The sequence below is a fragment of the Triticum urartu genome, chromosome 5A, assembly GCF_056163025.1.
Source record: "Triticum urartu cultivar PI428250 chromosome 5A, HENAU_Tu73, whole genome shotgun sequence".
Classification (NCBI taxonomy): Eukaryota; Viridiplantae; Streptophyta; class Magnoliopsida; order Poales; family Poaceae; genus Triticum; species Triticum urartu.
This window is the reverse complement of record NC_141877.1, coordinates 371247981-371272970: the sequence shown is the minus strand read 5'-3', so window position 1 is coordinate 371272970 and position 24990 is coordinate 371247981. Positions and strand designations below refer to the sequence as shown.

General features: G+C 40.6%; 1 protein-coding gene across 2 annotated transcripts; it reads left to right on the top strand.

The window, feature by feature from the left end:
- Positions 1-4107: 4107 nt before the first annotated feature.
- LOC125508986 (bifunctional aspartokinase/homoserine dehydrogenase 2, chloroplastic) lies at positions 4108-17064 on the top strand. 2 transcript variants are annotated; one of them, XM_048673809.2, is made up of 19 exons: positions 4108-4308; positions 5519-5581; positions 5975-6039; positions 7312-7686; positions 8407-8495; positions 9883-10186; positions 10373-10425; positions 10709-10914; positions 11219-11306; positions 11389-11502; positions 12630-12728; positions 12806-13000; positions 13537-13619; positions 14209-14434; positions 14872-15017; positions 15312-15447; positions 16111-16194; positions 16282-16374; positions 16550-17064. In XM_048673809.2, exons 1-19 carry the CDS (start codon positions 4229-4231, stop codon positions 16793-16795), a joined length of 2745 nt encoding a protein of 914 aa, XP_048529766.1. In that variant the 5' UTR covers positions 4108-4228; the 3' UTR covers positions 16796-17064. The 2 variants fall into 2 exon arrangements, with proteins under 2 accessions (XP_048529766.1, XP_048529765.1); XM_048673808.2 differs by having other exon boundaries at positions 7309-7686.
- The last annotated feature ends 7926 nt before the right edge of the window (positions 17065-24990 follow it).

The window sequence follows — 24990 nt, the reverse complement described above, 5'->3', positions numbered from 1 at the left end:
CCCAATAATGTTCAAAACAGTAGATAATATGGCATGGAGCAATAAAAAATTATAGATACATTGGAGACGTATCAAAGTCCCTCTTTTCCTCCCTGGGATAATAGTATTCCAGCAGTCTTGTGCAAATTGGCAGTCCCAGAACAAATGCATTGGTGTTTCTTCTGCCCCTGGTTACAGTTTGGACAGGATGTATCATCGAGATGCATGCCCTTTCATTGAAGCAAAGACCTAGTATTGATTCTGCAATGAGCCATCAACTAGATGAAAATCTTATGCTTGAGCCTGCTAGAGGAAGACCAAATCATTTTGAAAAAAGGATGTCCTTCCTCATCTCCCATCAACTTATTGTACATACTCATTGATGAGTATTTGTTGGCTATACCATTGGTAGTCCATATGTGCTTTGCACTGTCATCAAGTTGTGGGAGAATTTCTTGCAAGAGATTGAACTGCTCATATGCAATAGTTGACATTGGCAAGTGGAAATGCACTGTAAGATCATGGGGCTGGCTGAAATTATGCACTAAGATGGAGTCATTTATTGCAAATGAATGTAGTTCTGGGAATTTAACTTGCATTGGTTCTCTTGCCCAGTTATCCCTCTAGAAGAGAACATATGTTCCCGAAGAAACTTTGCATGTGCTTGCTTGTTCGAATTCAGTCCAAAGTGCCAGGTGAGCCCTCCACCATGAAGATCCTTCCATTTTCCCAGTGGCATGCTCACGCTGTAATATTTCTCTCAAATCAGTTTAATCCAAGGAATCTCTTCTTTGTTCAAAAACTTAAATATATTCTTCATGAGAAGTGCTTTGTTGTGAGTGCCAATGTCTAAAATTCCTAGGCCTCCTTGCTTCTTAGGCTTACACACTTTGGACCATGGAATTAGGGCAGAACCTCTGTCTTCCATCCCAAACTTTCTCCAGAAAAAGTTTCTGAGATACTTGTTAATCTGATCAAGCACTCCTTGTGGCAAAGCTAAAGTACACATGAAGAAGGTTGGAAGAGCTGAGAAAACAAACTTGATCAACAAAATTCTGCCATCATATGAAAGCATGGTGGAGCATCCTGTCAGTCTTCTTTCAATCCGTTGCATGATTGGATGGAAGTCTTCAATTCTGAGCCTGCAGTACTTAAGGGTAGCCCCAAGTAGGTAAAAGGGAATGATCCCCTTGAACACCCTAAAACACCCAACATAATGTTTATAACCTGCTTAGGAACATTGATGGGGACCATCATGGATTTTTCATAATTTACTTTAAGCCCAGCGAAAGCAGAGTAGTGGCTGATTAGATTTTGGACTTGAAAGATCTGTGCAGGGATTGCCCATTTTATTAGTAGGTATAGATACATGTGTTATAGTGTTTGTTCACTTATTTGAGTCCGCATGTAATCTATATTGAAATATCCCAAACGTCTTATAGTAATGAGAAGAGGAAGTATTGTGTAAGGTCAGACAATGAAACGAAAATTATCACGATGCATGAATCGAAAATCAACTAACTGGAAGATGGCAAGGCTGTGGGATTTTCACAAGGTTGAATTACAACAGGAAGCTTGGTGGAGGCCACACAATATGTTGTCCCTCTTGTATGAGAATGAAAAATAATAATATGAATGCATTGTTTTTTTGGCAATGCATTGTTTTTTAGAAAAACTTTTGATCTATTCATGAAGTGTCATGGTAGTACAAAGAACACTAAAGTAAAAAATTACATCCAGATTCGTGTACCATCTAATGACGACTACAAGCACTGCAGCGAGCTGAAGGCGCGCCGCCGTTATCGCCCCTCCCTCGTCGTAGCTGGGTAAACCTTATTGCAGTCGACAGCCGGGAAGTTGTCATGCTAAGGTCTCGTAGGAGCAACACACCAGAACATCCACCACCGCCGATGCAGAAGAGCGTAAATCGAAATGATCCAATCTATAGACACACGAATAAAGACCGGATCCAATAGGATCCACAGAATAAAAATGTCGACTGAATCCCATGAGATCCACCAAAGATACACATCCACACGCCCTCCGACGACGCTAAACGCAACGCCGAGATAGGGACTATGCGGAGAACATTAATCCATCTTCAGAAAACCGCTGCCGCCTCGCCTTCCCAAATAAGACAGAAACCCTAACATAACTCAAGAAAACACCTAACACATGGAGCCCTCCCACCGGCAAAGGCCGGGATCCACCGCACTTTCGTAGCCCTAAGACCACATGAGACAGGGTAGACCGGCGATAACATCGACGAAAGACGGCGGAAATCCTAACGCAAATGTTTTCACAAGGCTAACAGCTCAAGCATGGGAGCTACCAAAAGGCAGTACAAGCCGAGTTTGGCAGGAAGCTCAACGTACAGTCCCTGTTTTTGAAATTGATCTCAATGTACAGTTGGAGGCCCCAATTGCCATGTAAAATATTGGATGCTTCAAGGGACTGAACTAGGCCAAAATAAAACCCTGTGATGGTCACCCTATCCATTCGCTTTGGATATGATTTGTCGCAAAAATAAAAAATGTACTGAACTAGACAAAAAGCAAACTTGACATATATTTCCAGTCTCCATTTGAAACACGCGAGATTTGAGATTTTATTTTGGAGTCTAATCATTTTCTATTAAATTACCATATAATTCATGTGATTCAATCACACAAGCCTATTTCAATGTTTTAAACGACGAGGGAATTGATCCACTACATCCATGCATGTTTTCCATGTATAGAAAATCTCCTCTAGCTTGCTTTTAAACGTGGATGCATGTTGTCCATGTATAGAAAATCCCCTCTAGCTTGCTTTTAAACGTGCAATTCTTTGTAAACTCTTGGTCGCTACAGTCTCCCAAAAGGGGAAGGTATTTGTTTCACAGTATCGGCCAAAATTTGGTCACGCAAAATTTCTTTTTTCTGAGGACGGTGGGCCTAAGCAGGCCTCAACTACTTTACTTAATACTCACTCTGTCCTAAAAATAGTTATCTTAAGTTTAATACAAAGGAAGGGACACTTATTCTAAGACGGAGAAAGCACTATTATAAACAAAATTTTCAGTGTCGTCTGTTACATAAGCTTCAAAGTGAAAAAAAAAATCTTCCCAAGTTGAGTATATCTTTTTCGAAATGATAATGCCCACATATGTGGTATGTTTACACATCACCAGCACGCCTTAATTCACGATGATTTTGTTTTGCACGAATCTTAAAGAATTCTATTAGAATCTGAGTTCCACGTGGGCATCGTGTGTGTGGGTGTTGGAGAGTTCACCCACACATCCCGCAACACGCGGTTTATCAGTTGCGCTGTGTGGGCGAACTAGTTATGCCCACATAACCATCACCTAGTTCACGCGTGTGTGGACGAACTGCTTTTCGCCCACACGAACGTTGTTGGATGGCAACTGCAGATACGTGTATGTGGCAACTAGGTAAACACACATGGCAACTATGATTCGTTCTAGACGGCAACTGCAGTTGCGCGTATATAACAACCAGATAAACACACATGACAACTGTGATTAACCATACATGGCAACCATGGTTGAATCACACGTGGCAACTAGATAAACACACATGGCAACTATTGTTTGACCATATGTGGCAAGTAGTTAATCACACACGACAACTATGGTTTGAACACGCGTCAACTATCATAAATTAGACATGACAACCATAATTAACCAAAAACAGAGAGAGCTGCCATGCTTTTACAACTACATTTGCCATATCCCGGATAACTACATCTGTCATCTTGGATGGCAATTAAGTCGTCATTCTGCGGGTACTTAACGTAGTTGCGTCAGGACATGTGGGCATATTTGCTTCGTGCCACACACACAGAATGGAGATGAGTAACACTTGTTGGGCGTGTGCCATGAAGTAGCTATGCCCACACGTGCGGGCAATTCTAATATTAGTCCACACACAGTCCGTGTGGGCTGTCTCCTGCTCACACTACACACCGTGTGTGGGCGAATGTTTAGTATGCCACACGTGTGGACGTTATCGTCATTTTATTTTTTTTATAGAAAAACAAAAAGATTCGTGATTTCTCGGAAAAACAAAAAAGCTCGTGAACTTTATACTAGTGTATTTGCTTCGACAACGTGATAGCGGCGGCCTGCGCGCGGGGGGTTAAAGCAGGGTTTTTGGCGTCTAGCCTCTCCCGTTGTCGCCTCCTCTCTCCCCACTCCGAGCCCCCTCTCCTCCCCGCCTTCCGCGCCGCCTCGCCCCGCCGCGAGATGCGGAGCCTCGCCGTCGCGAGCCCCGTCCCGCCAGCCGCCGCCCATCGACGGAGGCTCCGGCCGTCCGCCTCCGGCAGGTTCGTGGCATCTCATCATTTCCCTGGCCGCTAGCGTCGATAGGATCCTCTGTTGGCACAACAAGCTCCGACGGCGCGGTCCCCGATTCGACCACGTCGAGTGCTGGCGGCGATCTTATACGCCGATAATGTATTAACCGTGGGCGCGGTTTTCCTGGGTTTCATTTGGGGGGGATGTTGTTTAGATTGCCTACTAAACGGGTCTTTCCGTGTTTGGTAATTTGACGATGCGCAGACATCACGAATCTGTGCCATCTACGGTGTGGATATACTTGCTCGATTGTCTTGAACAGAAATGGACAGCATATAAGCTTATCAAAGATGTCACTTCCTCTGTTTTCGGCAAGTGCATGGCTTCCTTTAACTCCTGCAGTCAAACTGCTTTAACACTGACCACCAATATACGAGAAATTATTGTAACTTATATTGGTTGGATGAGAATAGCATTATTAGTTTTGTCAGGAGTAATATTTTCATATTTCGCAAAAAAAGGAGTAATATTTTCATAGTACATATTTGAAATAATAATATGTTTACTAACATACACATATAAAAAGTAACAGCCAAAGAAAACTGTTGATAATGGCGCACATGTTTATAATTTCATCTAACGCCAAATGTCGGGAGTAACGATCTACTATGGGAACATGCTCTGAAAGGGCGTATCAATAGTCAAGTCAATCTGAGATGCGATTTGTGCGCATCATACTAGTATGAACACGACAACCTGTGTATTCCCATTCTCTTACTCACGGTGTAACAATAGTTGCTAGGAGTTAGCCTTTACCTGGTAGGATGTTTGTATCTTTGAAGCAAGGACTGGAAGTATGAAATGGACAGTTCATTTGGCGGGAGTTTTCAACCAGAATGTGAAGTAACGAATATCGATCTATGGATCAAGAAATGGGAATGTCATATCATTTTCATCTTGAGTTCTTGATGAGTCACAGTTTGAAACTTGTGCTCCATATACAAGTCTACTTCAATTATAAAATAAATGGGTTACTAATGATACATTCCATCAATAACATGATTGTGAACTTTCAGCGGAGATAAGTTAGTTAATGCCAATTTTTTTTGCCAAGTTGTATCTTCTTAGATTGGACATTCTGCACCGCTGTCACTATTTGTTTTATTTGGAAGTTTTTACTGCCGCTCTTTCAGTCCATCTCATCTTACACTAACATTATGCTGCTTGATAAATCTTCAGGGAAGTAGTTTCACAATGTTTGAAGTGTGAGATAAATCAGGACCGACCTATGGGAGCTCTAAGGTAGTGTTTTGTGCAATGAGTGTTGTTGTGACTTAATTAATTTCCTTTCAACTAGAAATGATCTGGCTTATATTTATCCAATATCCAAATTCTGAACGCTCAACGATGATGCTGTCATTTGACCATTTCAATTGCTCCACCTGGCATTTCAAGCCCCAGTTGCATGCTCAATCTTCTATCTCTGATCTTCTCAAAGTCGTCGACTACATTGTTCCTAAAAAATATTCCCAGCCTTTCCGGAGTAATTAACTTCGGAACTCTTGTGCTATGCCCCTATCTGCATCAAGTTTTACCATATAGATGTTGTACTTCTTCACTAGTTCTACTTTGATGTCAGTTATGCCTCGCTAAATTTCAGCTAATATCCCATATTTGTTTCATTATCTTGTTCAGGATAGGTCACTCTCAAGGAAATTTGCCAAGACATGGTTCGAAGAATCTGCTCACACCAGCTGCTGGTAATTTGCCTTCCATCAGGCCATTGTTTTAATTGTTCAAGGACTCTAAATTAGCGCTACCATACCCTTTGCAATAGAAGTTTGTTAACCAACTTGATGTGTCAAAAAATCTTTTAAATCTTCAACTCTATCCACCAACACTATTTCTTGAACACTATAATTTGGTCTGCATTTTGATATATCCAGACCTGGTCAAAGGCTTGGCTATGGGCTGGGCCACGTTTGGGCTGCCTCAAATGCTTGGCCTGAGCCCAACCTGACTCGAGAACAAATCCAAACAAGTACTCCCTCCGTCCCATAATGTAAGACGTTTTTTGAGTGTAGTGTCGAAAAACGTCTTGCATTATGGGACGGAGGGAGTAGTGTTTTCTACTTTACCCTACTTTTATTCAATAAAAATATTAGTTTATACCATTCTAATGAAAAAAAGAAGCAGTTATATTTTTAAATAGAATATGAATTTAGCTGCTTACTGGTCCATAGGCTCAGTTCATGCCCTCGTTTTCAAACCCAGCCTGGCCACAGGCCCATGAACAGGTTTGGTACTGTCCATCTCAATAACACCGTTACAAGGGAAAGCCTCAATCTTGTAGCATCAACTTATTTTGGGATATCCAGGGGCAGAGCCAGATTAATATATCCAGGAGGGCCAATTTATAACATTGGGTCCAAATAGGAGGCTCTCATTAGCATCTCCTAGTTCTTGGGGACATCTACTTTTGTCCATTGTTAAAAAAAGCACGCCTAGGCATGCGCTTAAGCATGCCTAGGCGCTAGGCGACATCAGAACGCCTAGTGCTTAATTGTGCTAGGCGTGCGCTTATGCGAGATATGCACTATGAAGTGGCATCTCCATAAGAGTGGCTAAGTTTTGACGTTGTCGAGGCGACAGCAGAATGCCTAGTGCTTAATCGTGCTAGGCGTGCGCTTATGCGAGATTTGCACTATGAAGTGGCATCTCCATAAGAGTGGCTAAGTTTTGACGTTGTCTCGCCAAGCCTATCACAACCCTCCTCCTTTACCTGGACTTGGGGTCGGCTACGTTGAGACAATGTAGGCAACATAGGCGCTATGAAGAGGCAAAATTAGGGAGTTACGCTTAGCGCTTTTTGACCATGCTTTTGCGGTTCTTCTATGTCTGCTTTTCATCTTAGGTTTCAATTTCATATGCTCTGGTTGGTGTTATATTTTAGGTGTACATACAGTTTAAACCTTTCTATCAACCAGACATGTACGTTGTAACCATCTAAGATTTGCTGTTTACTGCAGCAGCCATTTCAGTTGAACAAGTTGAAGTCAGTACCTATCTTCCAAAAGGTGATATGTGGTCTGTGCACAAGTTTGGTGGCACTTGCATGGGAACACCTCAGAGAATTCAGAATGTTGCTGATGTAGTTCTTGGTGACTCTTCCGAGAGGAAGCTGATAATTGTCTCTGCAATGTCCAAAGTTACTGACATGATGTACAGTCTCGTGCATAAGGCTCAGTCAAGGGATGATTCTTACACAGAAGAATTGGATAAAGTTTTTGAGAAGCATATGGCTGCAGCGAAAGATCTTCTTGATGGAGAAAACCTTGCAAGATTTTTGTCTCAGTTGCATTCGGACATCAGTAACCTGAGAGCAATGCTTCGTGCTATTTATATAGGTTTGAGATATTAATTCCTCATAATTCATGGTATTTTGTTTTAAAGTGGCTAGTCTTGATTGATCGTTAGGTCCCTCAAAAAAATGTTTTTTGTATAGCACCCCTCGAAATATGCTCTTTCTCTGATTGTTGGATCTTTCTTTTATTGCTATTGCTGTTATGGGGAGATCGTTGATGTCTGCCAGATCCTGAGTTTTTCATGCTTTAAATTTACATTGGAAGTACCATTGTCTTGTTTGAATTTATTTCATGTAAAACTTAAAAAAAATTGTATTTGTTTGAGTGGTCACAATTTGTCCACCGCTTCCCCTACTCCCCACTACTTTTTTTTTTGCGAATCCACTACCCCTTTCCATACATGTGCTTCTGGTCACTTGATGTATGATGGAAACTAGTTGGGGAACAGCCTTTACATGTGGTTTACTGTCAGCTAGGGTACACATGTGCTGATTAGTATGTTCACTTCTAATTTTCATCTAATTTTCTTTTATTTCAGAAAGACATAGAATCTTGCTTTACATCATTTTTCACTTCACCGGTTACAACTTCTCTTGGAGCACATCCTTGACCAGTGACTAGTATTTTGTTATTTCCATCTTTCATCTTACTAATTTACTAATGGTTGACTTACCTGCTACCATTTAGTAAATAGGCAATAATGTGAGAGTCGTAATCCTTTTAGATGTGTAACATCTTGGTTCTATTTGTGTATACTTGCAGCTGGACATGCAACAGAATCTTTCTCTGAATTCGTTGTTGGGCATGGGGAGTTGTGGTCATCTCAGATGCTATCGTATGCTGTGCAGAAGGTACACATGAAAAGTGCTTATAAAGTTCTGATATTATACAACTTATTAATGTATAAATGCTGCAGCAAATTTATGCACTTCAACACATGCTGCTTGCCTGCTTCGACATCCTATAATTGGAAAATTTCTCAGTTTTTTCTATGCTATTTGAAGTTGCATTTTCTTATGTGACTCGCTAACTAAACGACAACTACACAATAACATTCGTACTACATTAATAGTCCCACACTGTCACAAGCTGAATTAATAATACACCTAGGAAAACGGAAGGTAAGCATCAGTGGTGAGAGCATAGGAGCTTCAAGTTTTGAAGGGCTGTTCTGCAAGATCTTTTTAATTAAGTAGCACAATGCCCGTCCATTGCTACGAAGCCATAAAAAAAGACGAGGAGTAACCACTGGCTTAGGAGATCGTCAAAAGATGATCGTGTCCTGCGGCTGTTACATGGTTCATGATTAAAAAGAGATAAAAAGAAAGATAGGTTGCAGTCGTTAAAGAATCTTAAGCGGACCATAGTAGGTCCTTTGCAAGATCTATTGTGAGATAACATTTGAATTTTGAAACATAGGAGAATGGGCATGAGTAAGTTGAATGTACAAGTGGATTAGGTAGGAGAACAACGTCTATCGCCGCGTTGGAATTGTGATTTGCTCACTCTCTTCTACTATGATAATACTCCCTCCGTCCGGAAATACTTGTCAAAGAAATGGATGTATCTAGAGACAGTTTAGTTCTAGATAAATCCACTTTTATCCATTTCTGCGACGAGTAATTCCGGATGGAGGGAGTATGATATAGAACTGGAAGAATTGGTTGGGAAGATAAACTAAAATCAAGACCCTGAATTGGAGTGCATACTTACATTTAAAATTTGTGTTTCTACAACTGTTATTCTCACATTAGGGGTAGCAGTGTGTTTGTTTATCTAGGATAGTGTGACCTAAGTAAAAGTAACAAATTTGTTTATTTTTGTCTCTTGGAAGGTTGCTAGTCCCACATGTGGGTAGAAGTGTATTTGTTTATTTGCGTGGTCCCACATGTGAACTCACCACCAACTCCAACTTTTGTAAGTAGGAAAGATTTGTAGGGTTTTTTGTGACTTTGTGAGCTTTCAACACTATGTGATGTTGTAGTTCAGCCCTTATCCTAAAGTTCCTTACAGGATGTGCATCCACCACCATATCCTGCTGTTGTTCGGTACTGAGATGATGCAAAAACATTGTGGCTAAACTCAATTACAGGAGCAGTGGCTCATGATACTGCTTTCTCCTAGTGACAAAGTTTATGTATTACTTTCCCTTCATCTTCTTTCATAATCTAGATGTTTTGACCTAGTGTTAACCGTTCTGAACAAACTGACCTTTACTCTCTGATCTAACTTATGCAGTCTGGAGCATCTTGTAGTTGGATGGATACAAGAGAAGTTCTAGTTGTAAAACCTAGTGGTCCTGACATGGTAGATCCTGATTATGAGGAATCTGAGAAGCGACTCGAGAAATGGTTTTCACGCCAACCTGCTGAGATAATAGTTGCTACTGGCTTTATCGCGAGTACAGCTGAAAACATCCCTACTACTCTGAAAAGGGATGGAAGCGATTTCTCAGCAGCAATAATTGGTTCTCTTGTTAGGGCACGCCAGGTCACAATCTGGACCGATGTTGATGGGGTATTTAGTGCCGATCCTAGAAAAGGTTTGTAGAACATGGGTATTGTGCTTTTGAACTAAATATTTTCTATTGGATTCATTCAACTTGCTGTGTTGAACATTGACACACACATAATATTTTGGGGGAGTATCTAGTGCATGGAGATCTTCTATTTCTCTTGCACAAAGGAATTAAGAATGTATCTGATTGACAATCATCTGATTAATGCAGTCAGCGAGGCTGTGATCTTAAGCACATTATCATATCAGGAGGCCTGGGAAATGGTAATTTCTCTATTCTTGAACACTTGCGCACATTACTATTTTTCAGCTTTTACTTATGTTGAGCATGGCGACATAAACAGTTGGCGGGAAGCTGCATGATATGCAGCAGGGGCTCTTCCAAAATAAATAAATAAATAATGTTTGCCACTTTAAAAGTCTTTTGGTTGAGCTGGAGTTGCTTGTTGGGCATGAGAACCTAGCAACAGTGGGATCGCTGTGCACTAAATTTATTCATTTCTTGCAACACCAAACTTCATTGCTAACTTGGATCTGTTCTTTGCAGTCATACTTTGGAGCAAATGTGTTGCATCCCCGTACCATTATACCTGTGATGAAAGACAATATTCCCATTGTCATTAGGAACATGTTCAATCTCTCTGCCCCTGGAACTGTGATTTGCAAGCAGCCTGCTAACGAAGATGCTGATCTGGATGCTTGTGTCAAATCATTTGCTACTATAGATAAATTGGCCCTTGTTAACGTTGAAGGGTAAGTTGGTATTTTTTGTTCTTGAACCTGTAAGTTGTAATTTGAATAATCTGGTTATGATTTTTAATCTCTGTGATACAGTACGATCATGATCTTCATTAGCTTCAAAAAACGGTGCCTGTGTCTTGTGTTTGTGTTGAGTCCCAGTTTATCGTAGATTTTTCAATTCTAATCAGTGTTTGGTGCTGACCTAGCAAGCTGAACTCATCACATAATAGAGCTATCAACATGCAAGTGGATGCCATGACTTCGTATTATAATGGTTTCTTCTATTTTATTAATGATCTCCATATCTTTCTTTTAGAACTGGAATGGCTGGTGTTCCAGGTACATCAAGTGCCATATTTAGTGCTGTAAAAGAGGTCGGAGCTAATGTTATCATGATATCTCAGGTAGTTCATGTCTTTCAATCTTTTGTATCTCCATAATCCATATGATTCATTTAGGTTCTTCCTCACTCTAAGATATGTGCAGGCTAGCAGTGAACACTCGATATGTTTTGCTGTTCCAGAAAAGGAAGTTGCAGCAGTCTCTGCAGCCTTGCATGTTAGGTTTCGTGAGGCATTAGCAGCAGGAAGGCTCTCTAAGGTGATTCTTGTCTTTGAAAAACATGACCTTTATATAAATCCAACCGAAGTTTCTCTAATATAGATGTATCAAACTTAAGTAGTATACTTTTCAACACTAAATTTGCCTATTCACTCTTCAACCCTGAACTATTAAGTCTTTGAATTGAACCACTCGAACTATTGAAGTAGTCCGCTTTTCACCCTCAGGTTGTTTCACAATTGGTTTGGGTGCAATGGACACCACATGTCCTCACGTCACTTGCTTGCCACTTCACATGACAAAAACAAACAATCTAAAACAGACTATATCATTTGGGAAAAGCAGGTATACAGAAATTTAGGGCGTGTACAATGGTGCTATCTTAGGAGTGCCACATAGGATAAATGCTGAGGTGGATGCGAGAGAAACCGACTTGCCTTCTCTTAATTAAGAGATGATCTCTTAGCATGATTTCTCTCACCACATATTTAGGTATATGTAGTTACTAAAGATAAGACTAAGATATAACCCATTGTACATGCCTTATCAAAATTATGTGGCGAGGTTAAGATAAGACTGCCTTATCAACCACTGCACATGCCCTTACTAGAAATGGAAGAACAATTGGTAGACATTGATATAAAAAAAACCCTGGTGACATGGAAGTGAGGTGGCAAGTGGCATCCATGTCAGCTAAAACTACTTGCCAAACCACTTGCGGGTGAAAAGTGGACTATTCCAATAGTTCAAGGTGGAAAAATAAACTTCTGCAAGAGTTCAAGGTTGGAAATGGTCTTTTTTCGTATATGGACAAACATGGCTAGATGAATAGACATGTAGAAGCAAATCAAGAAAATCAAACTTGGCATAGCATCACCATCTCACCGATATGTTAATAATTTTGAAAGTATTTGTCCTGTCAACTTTTTGTGAATATTTGTTGCATTGTCTTTATCAAAACAAACATAATACTACCTCTGTACCAAAATATAAGACGTTTTTGTAGGCTCTTATATTTTGATAAGGAGGGAGTAATTTGGAAATTATCATGTTGTAGTCTTTGTCAATGTTTTGCTAAAGAAACTATTGTTGTCATGCAAACGTGTAGCAAAGTATTTATTGTGTTAAACCAGACAAATTCATGTGTTGCACACAATTCTTTTCAGGTTGAAGTCATTCATGATTGCAGCATTCTTGCTGCTGTTGGCCTGAGAATGGCAAGTACTCCTGGAGTCAGTGCAATCCTTTTTGATGCGCTAGCAAAGGTGCTTACAGTTTTGGGTTGGTAAAATTGGGATTTCCATTTATACTGGATTCATTTACCCTGTAACAATTGGCGCAGGCAAACATTAATGTACGAGCAATAGCTCAAGGTTGCAGTGAGTACAATATTACTGTTGTATTGAAGCAAGAAGATTGTGTCAGGGCTCTAAGAGCTGCTCACTCAAGGTTCTTCCTCTCAAAAACCACACTTGCTATTGGGGTCATTGGACCTGGTTTGATTGGGGCAACACTGCTCAACCAGCTCAGGGACCAGGTATCTTGAGTCTGATACTCATATTATGTACTGAACAATATTCATTTGTTTTAATTTATCATGGAGTTGTGACATCTCATGCCAACGATTATAAAATGTATATCCACAAAGAGGTAGAGATTTGACATCTCATGCCTAGGATTTAAAACAATGCTGTCAGTGTGATTTGTTCAAAAATCCTGATAAATACTTGGTTTGAAATAATAAAGTGGTCATTTGTGTCATGTTGTGGTATTTTGTAGTTCAATTAATGACGAGCGGTAGTTCATCGTTGACGTTTCATCTAGTTGCCCAACCAGATTGGAAGGGAAACACTAAGATCTTCCTATCTAACATGGGCAACTATGCATGAGAATAACATAATATAATTGTTTCATTTTATGTTCAACATGACTGGAACTTTAGTGTAAGCCATCTTTGCTACAAAGTCTACATGGAAAATGAAGTGTTGGGCTTGACCTGACAACGGAACAATTTGAAGGTAGAGTTCACTGTTCAGTACACTTTTAATCCATGCTGATTGAACTTCTATGCAGGTAGCAGTCCTGAAGGAAAATATGAATATTGATGTGCGTGTCATTGGAATAACTGGCGCAAGCACGATGCTTTTGAGTGACACGTATATAACTGACACCCCCCCCCCCCCCCCCAAAAAAAAACTAATTGTTCCTTTGTTTTGCGATTGTGCTGCTTTTCTGCAAAGATTTACCTTCATTTCTGTTGATAAATCTTCTTCCTTGATTGACTAAAAGTGGGTGCTTTCCGATGAATCTCTGCTTGTCTTTTTTTTGGGCATTTCCCATGACTGTCAATGGCATCATGTAACTAGAATTCCTGGTTACCCATTACACTTTTGTTTGCTCCCTCATTAATGACCTAATATTGTAGTTTGGGAGTTATTTAATGTTGCATTACAATTAGTTAGGCAGGATCCTGAGAGATTTTGAATTAGATACAAACCAGTACTGATATATTTTTTCTGTCTCACCGAAACTGTTTCATTAACCAAATTAATAATTTGGCCATCATTTCGTATTTTAGTTTAATATTGCTGAAGTATATATGTGCATTGCCTAGCCCTTTCCATCAGTTTGGACTTTTGGTTGCGTTGGCTAGTGCATGAAGCTTGACGAATATTATATTAATATGTTGCATTCCTCTTCATTTACATGTCTCACAGTTTTTTTTGGGGGGGTTTCTTTGTGTAGGGGAGTAGACCTAACCAGGTGGAAAGAAGAAATGCAAAAGGAAGCAAAACCAGCTGATCTTGCTAATTTTGTTCGCCATTTGTCTGAGGACCATGTGTTTCCAAACAAAGTATTGGTGGACTGCACAGCAGATACAAATGTGGCATCTCACTACTATGATTGGTTGAAGAAGGGTATCCATGTCATCACACCGAATAAAAAAGCAAATTCTGGTCCACTTGATCGGGTAAATGTTTGGCTGGCTAAACATATTTCTGTGCCTTTTGTTTTTGAAATAATATTTAAGCTCTTTAATGATCATGGACTGTACATCAATTGACTTCACATTGCGAGCTTTAAATGGACCGAGTCTACTTTGGTGCATATGTTCTAAATATGAAATGAAAAAAGAGGCACACATAATGATGATTTTTACAAAAACTTTTCCAATTTAAATGACCAGCCAGTTATTTAAATGCCCAGTCGTCAAATATTAGTCAGTGAGCGGAAACATGGCTGCTCAATAATTTTAAATTCTGTATTTGAGATCTTGTTGCTCTCAGAATGAAGATCCTGAACACACATCAATGTTCATCCCCTGTGTACTAACTCTAACATGCACCTCTGCATGCCAGATTGTCTGCTGGATTGTATAAACTAAAGAAAATGTTTTTGTGTGTGCAGTATCTGAAACTAAGGACTCTACAGCGTGCATCATATACTCATTACTTTTATGAAGCAACTGTTGGTGCAGGCCTGCCAATAATTAGCACCCTGCGAGGTCTTCTGGAGACAGGTGACAAGATATTGCGTATTGAAGGCATTTTCAGGTGTGTTTATGCTTCAGGAACACAAACCAAGTTTTACTTTCACAAACTATATTTTTAAGCTAGTCACAAGATATGTCAATGGAATTACTTGCAGAAGTAGATGCTCTTTTTGTTCATGAATATAGGTTTTTGTTTCAAAAGCTTTTGCACACCTTTTCATTAAGAGAAATATGTTTTGGTTACAAGAGAATAGCAGCAGGGCGAACAACAGTCCACTGGCACAGTGTTTTTTTATGTTCAATAAATATAGTACTAAGATGCTGGCTGACACAATGTTGACTGTTTCAATTGCAGTGGAACTCTGAGTTATATTTTCAACAATTTTGAAGGAACAAGGAGCTTTAGTGATGTTGTTGCTGAAGCAAAAGAAGCTGGATACACTGAGCCAGACCCAAGAGATGATCTATCTGGAACAGATGTTGCCAGAAAGGTAGATCTTGATTTCTTTTGAAGATACTGCCACAAATTCCATGCTATTTTTTACCATACTGCTCTACCCAGATATATCAATTTGGTCGACTCATTTCTGATTCCCATCTTCATATCAACAATAAGCTTTGCAACATCTATTTTGATTTGGACTAAGCCTTCCCTATTAGCCAAGTCAAATACTCTTGGGTGACATTGGGTACCAGATATGCCCTTGGAGCCTTTATCCAAGGTTCCACATTCTTCCTTGGCCCATTTCTCTGGCAGGATTCCTCTCAAGTATATATTTAGTCTTGTGCATATAAACAGGTGTTCCCATATGCAGTTTCCCTTCACTTGCCCTTGGTTAACATTTCAATCTCTCTCAAGCTTACTATTCCATCTGCTTCTCGAATGCAATGTTGATCTCGCATTTCATATCCAATCACTTGACGAGGTTTCTAGCTTTTCCTTGTTTAGGTAGACAATGCCATATCTGCGAACCAAAACGTAGTTCTGACAGACGTTATATTCTTTGATGACTTGGGTAAAATGAAAGAAAAAAAATATACTGGGTTGACAATTTCGGCTTTGTTGTTCCAGTCTTTATTTTACGAACTTATGTTTTCCATTAACATTTTTTGTTAAGTGTTTCATTATAATTTGTGGCCTTTGGGTTGAGCAGGTCATTATCCTTGCAAGGGAGTCTGGTTTGAGACTTGAGCTTTCGGATATCCCGGTAGAGAGCCTTGTGCCAGAGGCGCTAAAGGTAAGGACCGGTTATATCTTATTCATAATAGTCAATACCCTGTTACACATTTACAGCTTTACACATGCTAACTGGGTTTGCCTGCAGTCATGCTCGTCGCCAAATGAATTCATGCAAAAGCTACCATCGTTTGACCAGGATTGGGCCAGACAGCGCCATGAGGCTGAGGCTGCAGGCGAAGTGAGTAAACCTCTTTCGCTTTCTTAAATTGCCCCCATGTTAGTTTCAATTCATAGCATGTGACTATAACCAGAATTGTTCAAATTCCCAAATCTAAATTGCCCACTCCAGTACATCTACTCTGGATGTTTGCAAACTTTTTTGAGTAGAGGTGATTGAGTTTTATAACCTGAAGGTACTGCGGTACGTGGGAGTGGTGGACGTGCTGAACGGAAAGGGAAGGGTAGAACTGCAGAGGTACAAGAGGGACCACCCATTTGCCCAGCTATCTGGTTCCGACAACATCATCGCCTTCACCACTTCGAGGTACAAGGAGCAGCCGCTGATCGTGCGAGGGCCGGGCGCAGGCGCGGAGGTGACTGCCGGAGGCGTCTTCTGCGACATCCTGCGGCTGGCGTCCTACCTCGGCGCCCCCTCATAGACATCTGCGCCTGTATTGGTAGATTTTCTGGGGTAGATGGACGGCAACTTGTACTCTTCTTGCACAATATTGGACTTGGTAGCATTTTGTTCTGAATGCTTGCGAGGAAAGCAAATAAGGTGTTTTGTTTTGTTTGCCAGTGTGCTGTTCCTTGTTAGAGGGTGTAGGGATCAGGTGTTTTGTTTTGTTTTGTTTGCCACCCAGGCCATGCCACAACTGTTACTAAATTATCAATGCAATAATAAAGAAGGGAATGCCTCTTTCTACAACTGCCGGCCTTGGTGCTTTGCTATTGTTGGCTTGGTATATATTTCAACTTACTGCAAGCCAGTGCTAGCTCTGAGAATATAGAATCAAATATCTGCAACTGCGAGAGGGGGGAGGTGAATTAACTTGCTTGCCCTCATTTCCTACCTGTAAGGATTTGTTTGAATGTGGAATCTCTGATTTTTCTCTTCCTAGTAAACTGTAGAGTGTCATCAACTCTCAGAGAGATGTGGATTCCAGAAAAGATATCAGTGTTCGGAATCAAACATGCCACCTCTCTATTTTTCTTCGTCAAGGTTCTATGGACTCAACACCTCCCTGCATTTTTTAATATATATACACCTCGAGCCTACTCATCTCGGCCTTTCCTCATGCCTTCCGGGGAAAAGCTATTTTGTAAACCAAACAACACAAATTAAACTGACATCAAAAGTATACAAGAGCCACATGAGCCGACAGCTTCAGGAAATGAAGGCCTGATAAGGGATGGAGCAAGCTAGTATTTTTTTTTCTGTCGAGGATGGGTGGAACAATGCTAGTGAGCACGCCCCAATCTGAGCTACTTTGTTATGGGCTAGGACCGTATAAACAAGAGGACACCCCGCGCATTGCTGCGGGAATTGATTGCAATATATCTTTAATGATTTGATTGTATGAAACATGAATAGTTAAATTAGTAATATATGAACAAAAACTAAAAATACATATTGTATATTGCATTTAATTATTGTATATAAATGTTTAATATAATAGAAGCTTTTGTATGCATGTCGAGTGGACCTTTAATGAGATGGCATGTGTGATGAAATAAAATGTGTGCATGAGATCAATTAATAATGGAGAAAAAACTCTCATGCATGTTGTGGTGAGCGTTTGATAAGATGTCATGTGTGTATGTTAAGATAATATATGTAGTGGGGATGAGCTATTTAGGTATCTATAGGATATTACGATCAGAATTTTAAGACATCTCTTAGTTGTTTTGTTCGTGGGCCCAAGAAAGAAGCACGATAGCCCTTGGCCTAGGTCTTCCCTTGCTCTAAAATATTAGAAATGATTTTTCTGATTTATTCATTGCTATATGCAATTCATGAAATTGATATCATTTAGCAAAATGATACACAACATATTTATCCATCTTTCGCCTCAAGAATTCCATGGGACATGATGCCTTGAGAGCTAGACATCAACACAAATCTAGCACCACGCCAAAAAAGTCCACAAGGCATCGGACGTAGGCCCAGTTCTTTCGGCCTATTCTCTCAGAATCTTAGTAACCGGACCCCTCATAGATTCTTCGAAAATTTTGGACCCACTTTTTTTTACAATCGTAACTAACTAGTTGGATTGTAAAAAAAAATGTGGGTTTAAGATTTTGAGAGAATCTGGGGAGGGGTCCGATTCTCAAGATTATATAAGAATCGGCCAAAAGAACCGATCCGTAATCAGACCCTCAATCTATCAACTTTTACTACTCACATACAAACGCCGACCAAATAGTTTTTCTACAATGTGTCTAGTGAACTGTCCTTAAAATAGGCTTTCGCCTCGTTTTATATATAAAGCACCCACAAAGTACATGGCCGAATAATACAAGGCAATGAGGAGGCTCTCGTACAGGCAGATCCCGAGATAACCGGCTGGCATAGACGCACGTGACTACACTGCCGAAAGCTAACACAGGCAGACCTGAATAACTATGCCACGAGAGGCTCTAAGACACCTAAGTTTCACAATAACGCCCACAGGAAGGTGTACGGCGCGAAGCGTCGCCGCTGCGAGTCCAAGACAAACAAGGGTTTTTCACCTGGAACCCTGGCACAGAGAGAAGAACCACGATGACGTCCTCAAGAGGATAGCGGTACCCATGGGTGTCGCCGTGATCGGCGCTGAAACAAGGAGCTTTCACTCGGCAGCTCATCCGTGCCACCACGAGGCATCCAAGAGGATCGCGATGAGCACAGGCCTCCAGCTCTAGATCTGGGCACCGCCACTGCCACCGATGTCTAGTGAACCACAGCTGTGATGAAGTTTATTTCTCTTAGAACATCCGTGTGATGAAATTGGCACCAACCAAATTAAACCCATTTCTTGTTGGTAGTACGTAGAGATGTCTAGACACCACACATAGTCCAAATCTGGCTTATATATTGCCCATATGTCACCTTCTCTTTTACTACCATGACAACAAGAAACTTAAGAAATAGCAAGAGAACAAGCAAACACGTCAAGTGTTTTTATGCCTTCCCATAAAACATTCTTAAAATCTCTCAATCCAGGGAAGTCAACAGAAGCAACCAAAATCAAGGTGCTTGAATTGTGTGGTGCATTGCCTGCATGTGCACATATCTTCTAGGAAAAGCCTAATTATGTGTATCTTTTATAAGGTACTCCAGTACATTCATGCATATGACTTGGTCAATGAGATGGTTTGATATCTACACGTATTGTAGGTTTATACTTTGAAATTGAAATCTAGTAACATTAATTATAGTGAAGTGACATTAAGCATTTGACGATCATGGCATGTATACAAATTAGTAGTCCTAACTGGTAGTGACAAATACTTGTATCATTCCAGCCCCTTTCAGCAAAAAGGAGGAAAATGTTCTTACGTTACTTTAACAACTTTATTTCTTAGCCTCTAATGCCGGCCGTCTGCGTTTTCGTGACACATGGACGGCCAATGCTTTGTTTTCTTTTTTAAAATTTCACTATCACACGTACGGCCTCCCATGATTTGGACAATATAACAAGTCCTCTATAATTGCACATTGCAAGTGAACACTAGATATTTTTTACATTTAAGATCTGGTGTTTTTTTTATAAAGGGGATATATTAATGTTGAGAAGATATCAATTACACATAGCATTTGCATCAATATGTATCAAGAGCTACTCAAGACACCGAGGATACATATAACCAAGTCATAAAAAAGAAAAAAAAGTGATCAACAAAAACCTGCAGCAAACAACAGACATCAATGATGGCAACCCCAGGTAACATGATAGGTGCTCCAATAACGGCACCTCAAGGAAGAGAATGATGCATGAGCGAAGCCGCTGTTGGATCCAACCGCCGAGGCGAGATCATGAGTTTTCACCCTAGAGGGGAGGCCGAGCAAACTCCATGCAATGTCTTCAATAAGGAAACATCGCGTGAATGACGTTGTTGTCAGTTTCAACTACCGAAGGTGAAACCTAGATTTTACACCCTAGAACTCGAGCCCTGCACTCAAAGAGCACCACCTGGCCAACGTTGCCATCTGCTACCACCACTTGTCAATCCATCATCACACAACCACACATGCGTATAACACTGCTGGACCTAGCCACCCAATTAGAACCATCCCCGCGCAACACATGTTGCCGAGCATCGCGTAGGGACTCCGTCATCTCCACCGATCCCATGCCACCAAGAGTCTAGACCCCGTTCAACTCAATTTAGGCTAGTCTCACGGGAGACCTAAAACAAGGGCGGAACCCACACATCTAGCAGAAATTGAGTCACAAGATCTATTGTTGCCATGTTGGACCGTGTCGAGCACTCAAAACCTATGCACCAAGCGGGAGACATCCAATCACTGGAGTGGGCCGCTGGGAACCTCCAACACTGAGACCGAAACCCATCGACCTTACACCCCATAGAGACGGTTAGTAGCCTGGGGTCACACTGCTGGGAGAAAAATAACCGATGCGCCCCCAACCATGAACCATGCCAACCATCAAATCGCCTTCATATAGAGACTGTCGCTGCAGTATGTGTGTTTTCAAAGGTGGTTGCAAATGTGGTTGCTTGTTGCTATGTGTGATTCATAGCTTCAACATGTCATTTCGGTGTTACGCCGGTTTTTCTCCCTTTTCTTTTAATAATGTGGTTGTGTGCATTCTCGATATCTTGACTAGTTTTTGATGTTATGTTGTTGCAAAGACAAGATGTAATTGATAACAATTTAATAATAATACATTATCTTTTATCCAAAAAGGTCCTCAGCGTCTCTGATCAGCGTCAAGTGCTCAACGCCCATGAATTTTGGTTGATCCTTGTTCGTTTCATTTTGCCTGTTCGTCTCCAGGTCATGCATCCGCTACCCAGCAATGCGCCGACGCACCCTTGCCCCGCCACAGCAAACTGTCGACGTCCGACATTTTGCATTTCACATCGGGGTCTCAAATTCGTAGAGACAGCCTTGCTTATTGTGTTATACTTCCGCTCATATTTTACAGAAAAACACAAACTTATTGTACCACATGTTTGCTCAAAGGGTAAAATCACTTCAAGGCGAATTCCATGCAAGTGCTAACCTAAAAGGACAAGTAGAAGAGAGCATGCGGGTCCTGGCGTGTTACCATATACTACTTTCTTTTGTTTTGCGGGTCACCATATACTACTTTCAGTGCACGATTTGCTAGCGTATACAATGGATAGCTACTATTGGTAGTCGATTATGGTTGGTGAACAAACTCAGATTTATCAGTAAAGCAAGTAGAGGATTCTCTGAAAATACTGGAAGACTGCGTCACAACATCCATCTTCTTATCTTTGAAAGGAACCTTGGACAGACCTCCAAAAAGGAGTTGGGTAAAGAGTTGGTGAGATCTGAGTAGGAAATCTGCGAGGAAAGATGTTTCAACGTGAAAGTTTAACGAGAAAGAGAGGGTATATGCAGTCACAACATCAACATCAAGCACGTACGTCAAAGTTCAACAGGAGAGATGGTAGATAGCCATGACACTTAGGATCGAGCACGTGTGTAAGACCCATGACATTTTACTATTGTGTTTTCAGATATTTGTGTTTGGAAGACGTCTATATGATTGCCAAATGAAGCAGGAATATCAGTAAAATTTCCAGGTAATTTTTGAATCTATGCAAAGCACAAGCTTGCTATCTCCAGTAGAATACATTTAAACGTGATGCTTTCGATTGATTAACTATCACACCAAATTTGTAACAATAAATACTCTAAAAAACACAAATCACATCATACAAACTGAGAAAAAACAGTACATTTTTTGTTCGATCATAATTACCTTTCTTGATATGGGCGCTCCCTTCATTCCAAATTGATTAACATTTTGGTTCCGTTCTAATAAAGTCAACCCCTTAGCTCTAGCCTCATGTGACAAAGGCGGTAGGGGTCCCTTGCCTCTTGCCGGCGCCGGCGCCGGTCCGCCTCATCTTCTATGGTTCTTGGATTATGGAGGCACAGTGGATCCTGACCCTTGTCGACGGAAGGGCTTCGTTTGTAGGTGTTTTTTTAAAGTTTTATTAAACTTTGTGCCATGCTTAGGAAGATGAGGCGGTGGCGGCTTCCTGAAGGTGGAACAAGGTCTCCCTGCCTAGCCCCCGTCCCGGTGGAGCTTCTAGCATCGTCGGAGAACGTGTGGAGGTGTGTCTGGCGGATTCTGTTGATCCGCTTGGATCCGGTCTTCTTTCATCTACGTATGTGTGTCTTCGGGTAGGATCCTTCCGATCTATACTTCTCTTCATCAGCGATGTTTGCTGTTTCGATGCGCTAGTCCTATGGGGCCTTAGCATGATGACTTCCTGACTGTGTACTACAACAATATTTGCCCGGCTCCGATGAGGAGGGGCGATGACGGCGGCGCGCCTTCGGCTCGCTCCAGTTCTTGTAGTCGTCGCTAGGTGGTTTACGGATCTGGATGTAATTTTTACTTCTAGTGTTCTTTGTACTATCTTGACAGTTGATGAATAGATCTAAAGTTTTCTCGCAAAAAAACTTTGTTAAATTGGACCAAGTCTACAGAAAAATGTGTAAATATGTAGAACACGAAATTAGTCTCATTGGGTTCTCCATAAAAAAATAATCGTACTATGTGTATTTGCTGTTGTAGACCTTAGCACATTTTCTGTAGGTTTGAAGTCCCTCTTGCTTGCTTAAAGTCGGAGTTCATTACCCTAAACAAGACAAACACTTTGTCATTTGCCTATACAAAAAATGCAGCGACTGTTTCATCCATATATAGGTATCCATGAAGGAGCCTGAAGTTTGTTTTCTTGTTGGCATGGCCCTGTTGTCCTACTCATGCATCCTTGCTGGATTGCCTGTTTGCCACTAATGACTAAAGCGGCCTTTTCTCCCGGTCTACTTAGGTACCATTTTTCAGTTACTCTAAATACATTGCCAAAATTCCTCTTTCTATACGTAAAGCTCGAAGTAGAAAAAGGAAGAGAAATACAAATTCTGACCAATGGTAAATTAAATAAAAATGGCAAAGCAAACATGTTGCCAGTCGAGTCAAGTCAAACTTGTCCCTTTTCTACTGAAAATTGAGTTTTGAGTTGTAATTTTAAACGGTGATCCAGTCCACCATAAACTGAGGTCAAATCTCATCAAACTTATCATATACACTTTTTTGACGGATGAACTTTTTGTATGTTGAATAGTGACCAATCCAAAAGTTCTTGTATGGTTATACAAAATCCTTTTTCGCCTGACTGAAAAAATCATATTGAGGATTACCATTTAGAGTGTCATGGTAATACATTGCCTGACTAAATCGTGGTGGGAACCATAGGCTGCAATTTACACATACATGATAAATTCCAATTCGTATGTACTGTCCTTTAACAATTTTGGTTTGCATACAATGGGTTTAGTTATAGCAAAGCAGATTTGCTATCAATAACACATTCTGGAGTATGTATCTGCCCCTTCAAAACATGGATCCCTAAAGGAATTCCTCACAGATCTAGATCTGGGAAGCTTATTACTCCATCCCATCATACAAGAGCGGTTTTGACACCACACTAGTGTAAAAAACGCTCTTATGTTATGAGACAAGAGGGAGTAATTACCATGGTGTCCCATGATGACAACCAAGCAAGATTCGGAATGGATATACATCTCAAAATGGTGAAGTTTAAAACAGAATGTTAGGTTGGAAGATGTCGCGGTGAACATTCATAGTGATGGAGTAGCTAAGAGGAAAAGGTCCAAAGCTAGTCCTATTTTCCTGCCATCCCTATAGTAGCCTGATAGTGCTTCTAGTTACCAATGCAAGTAATTGGTAGTAGAATAACATTGAGTAGGAAAAAAAGGTCAGTCCTAGATCCTTGTTTCAAGACACACATATTACAAGGTCATTGTTGATTTGTGCACTTATTCTATTGGAGGAAAGAGGGGCGAAAAGGTGAGTCCTTTGCTTTGTTTGATGCCAAAGAAGCCATCTATTTGCACAGAGCTCAACGACATATTGGTGCTAAATTCATTTACTTTGATGGATGTGTCATTAGAAGGACCAGCATCTGTGGCACCCATACCCAACATATGATATGCCTCTTGTACAAGCCAAACCTGATGTGTCCAAAGGGGTGATCTGGTGCCTTGATTTTTTTTTTCAAAACCTATTGTATAATTCTCAAAGGAGCCAATGTTTATTTGCATAAAGTTTTGTAAAAAATACATATGTACTATACCATACTTTGACATACTGACATAATACCGATATCTTCGAGCTTGGCCCCGGATCTCCCATCTCTTGCGGATTGGTGGAACATGTATACTGAGTCTTTGAAATCGTCACATTGAAACTTTTTTGTAAGGTTCATGCATACGTCTTTTGGCATGTGTGGAATAAGAGGAACCATTAACTGTACTCCCTCCGTCCCATAATTCTTGTCTTAGATTTGTCTAAATAGGGATGTATCAAGTCATGTTTTAGTATTAGATACATCCGTATCTAGACAAATCTAATACAAGAATTTTGGGACAGAGGGAGTATCTTTCACGATGCTTCACTTCTGATGGTTGATGTCGCTTACCTTGTAAAGGAGGACCTTAATAAGTCCAGTTTAGCAATTCCGCAATTGCCACCGGCATGGACTTCTTTAGTTTTAGTTCTCTATTCTTTGTAAATAACTTTTGTACTGTTTCTTACTTTTTCCTCAGTAAAATCCGCAA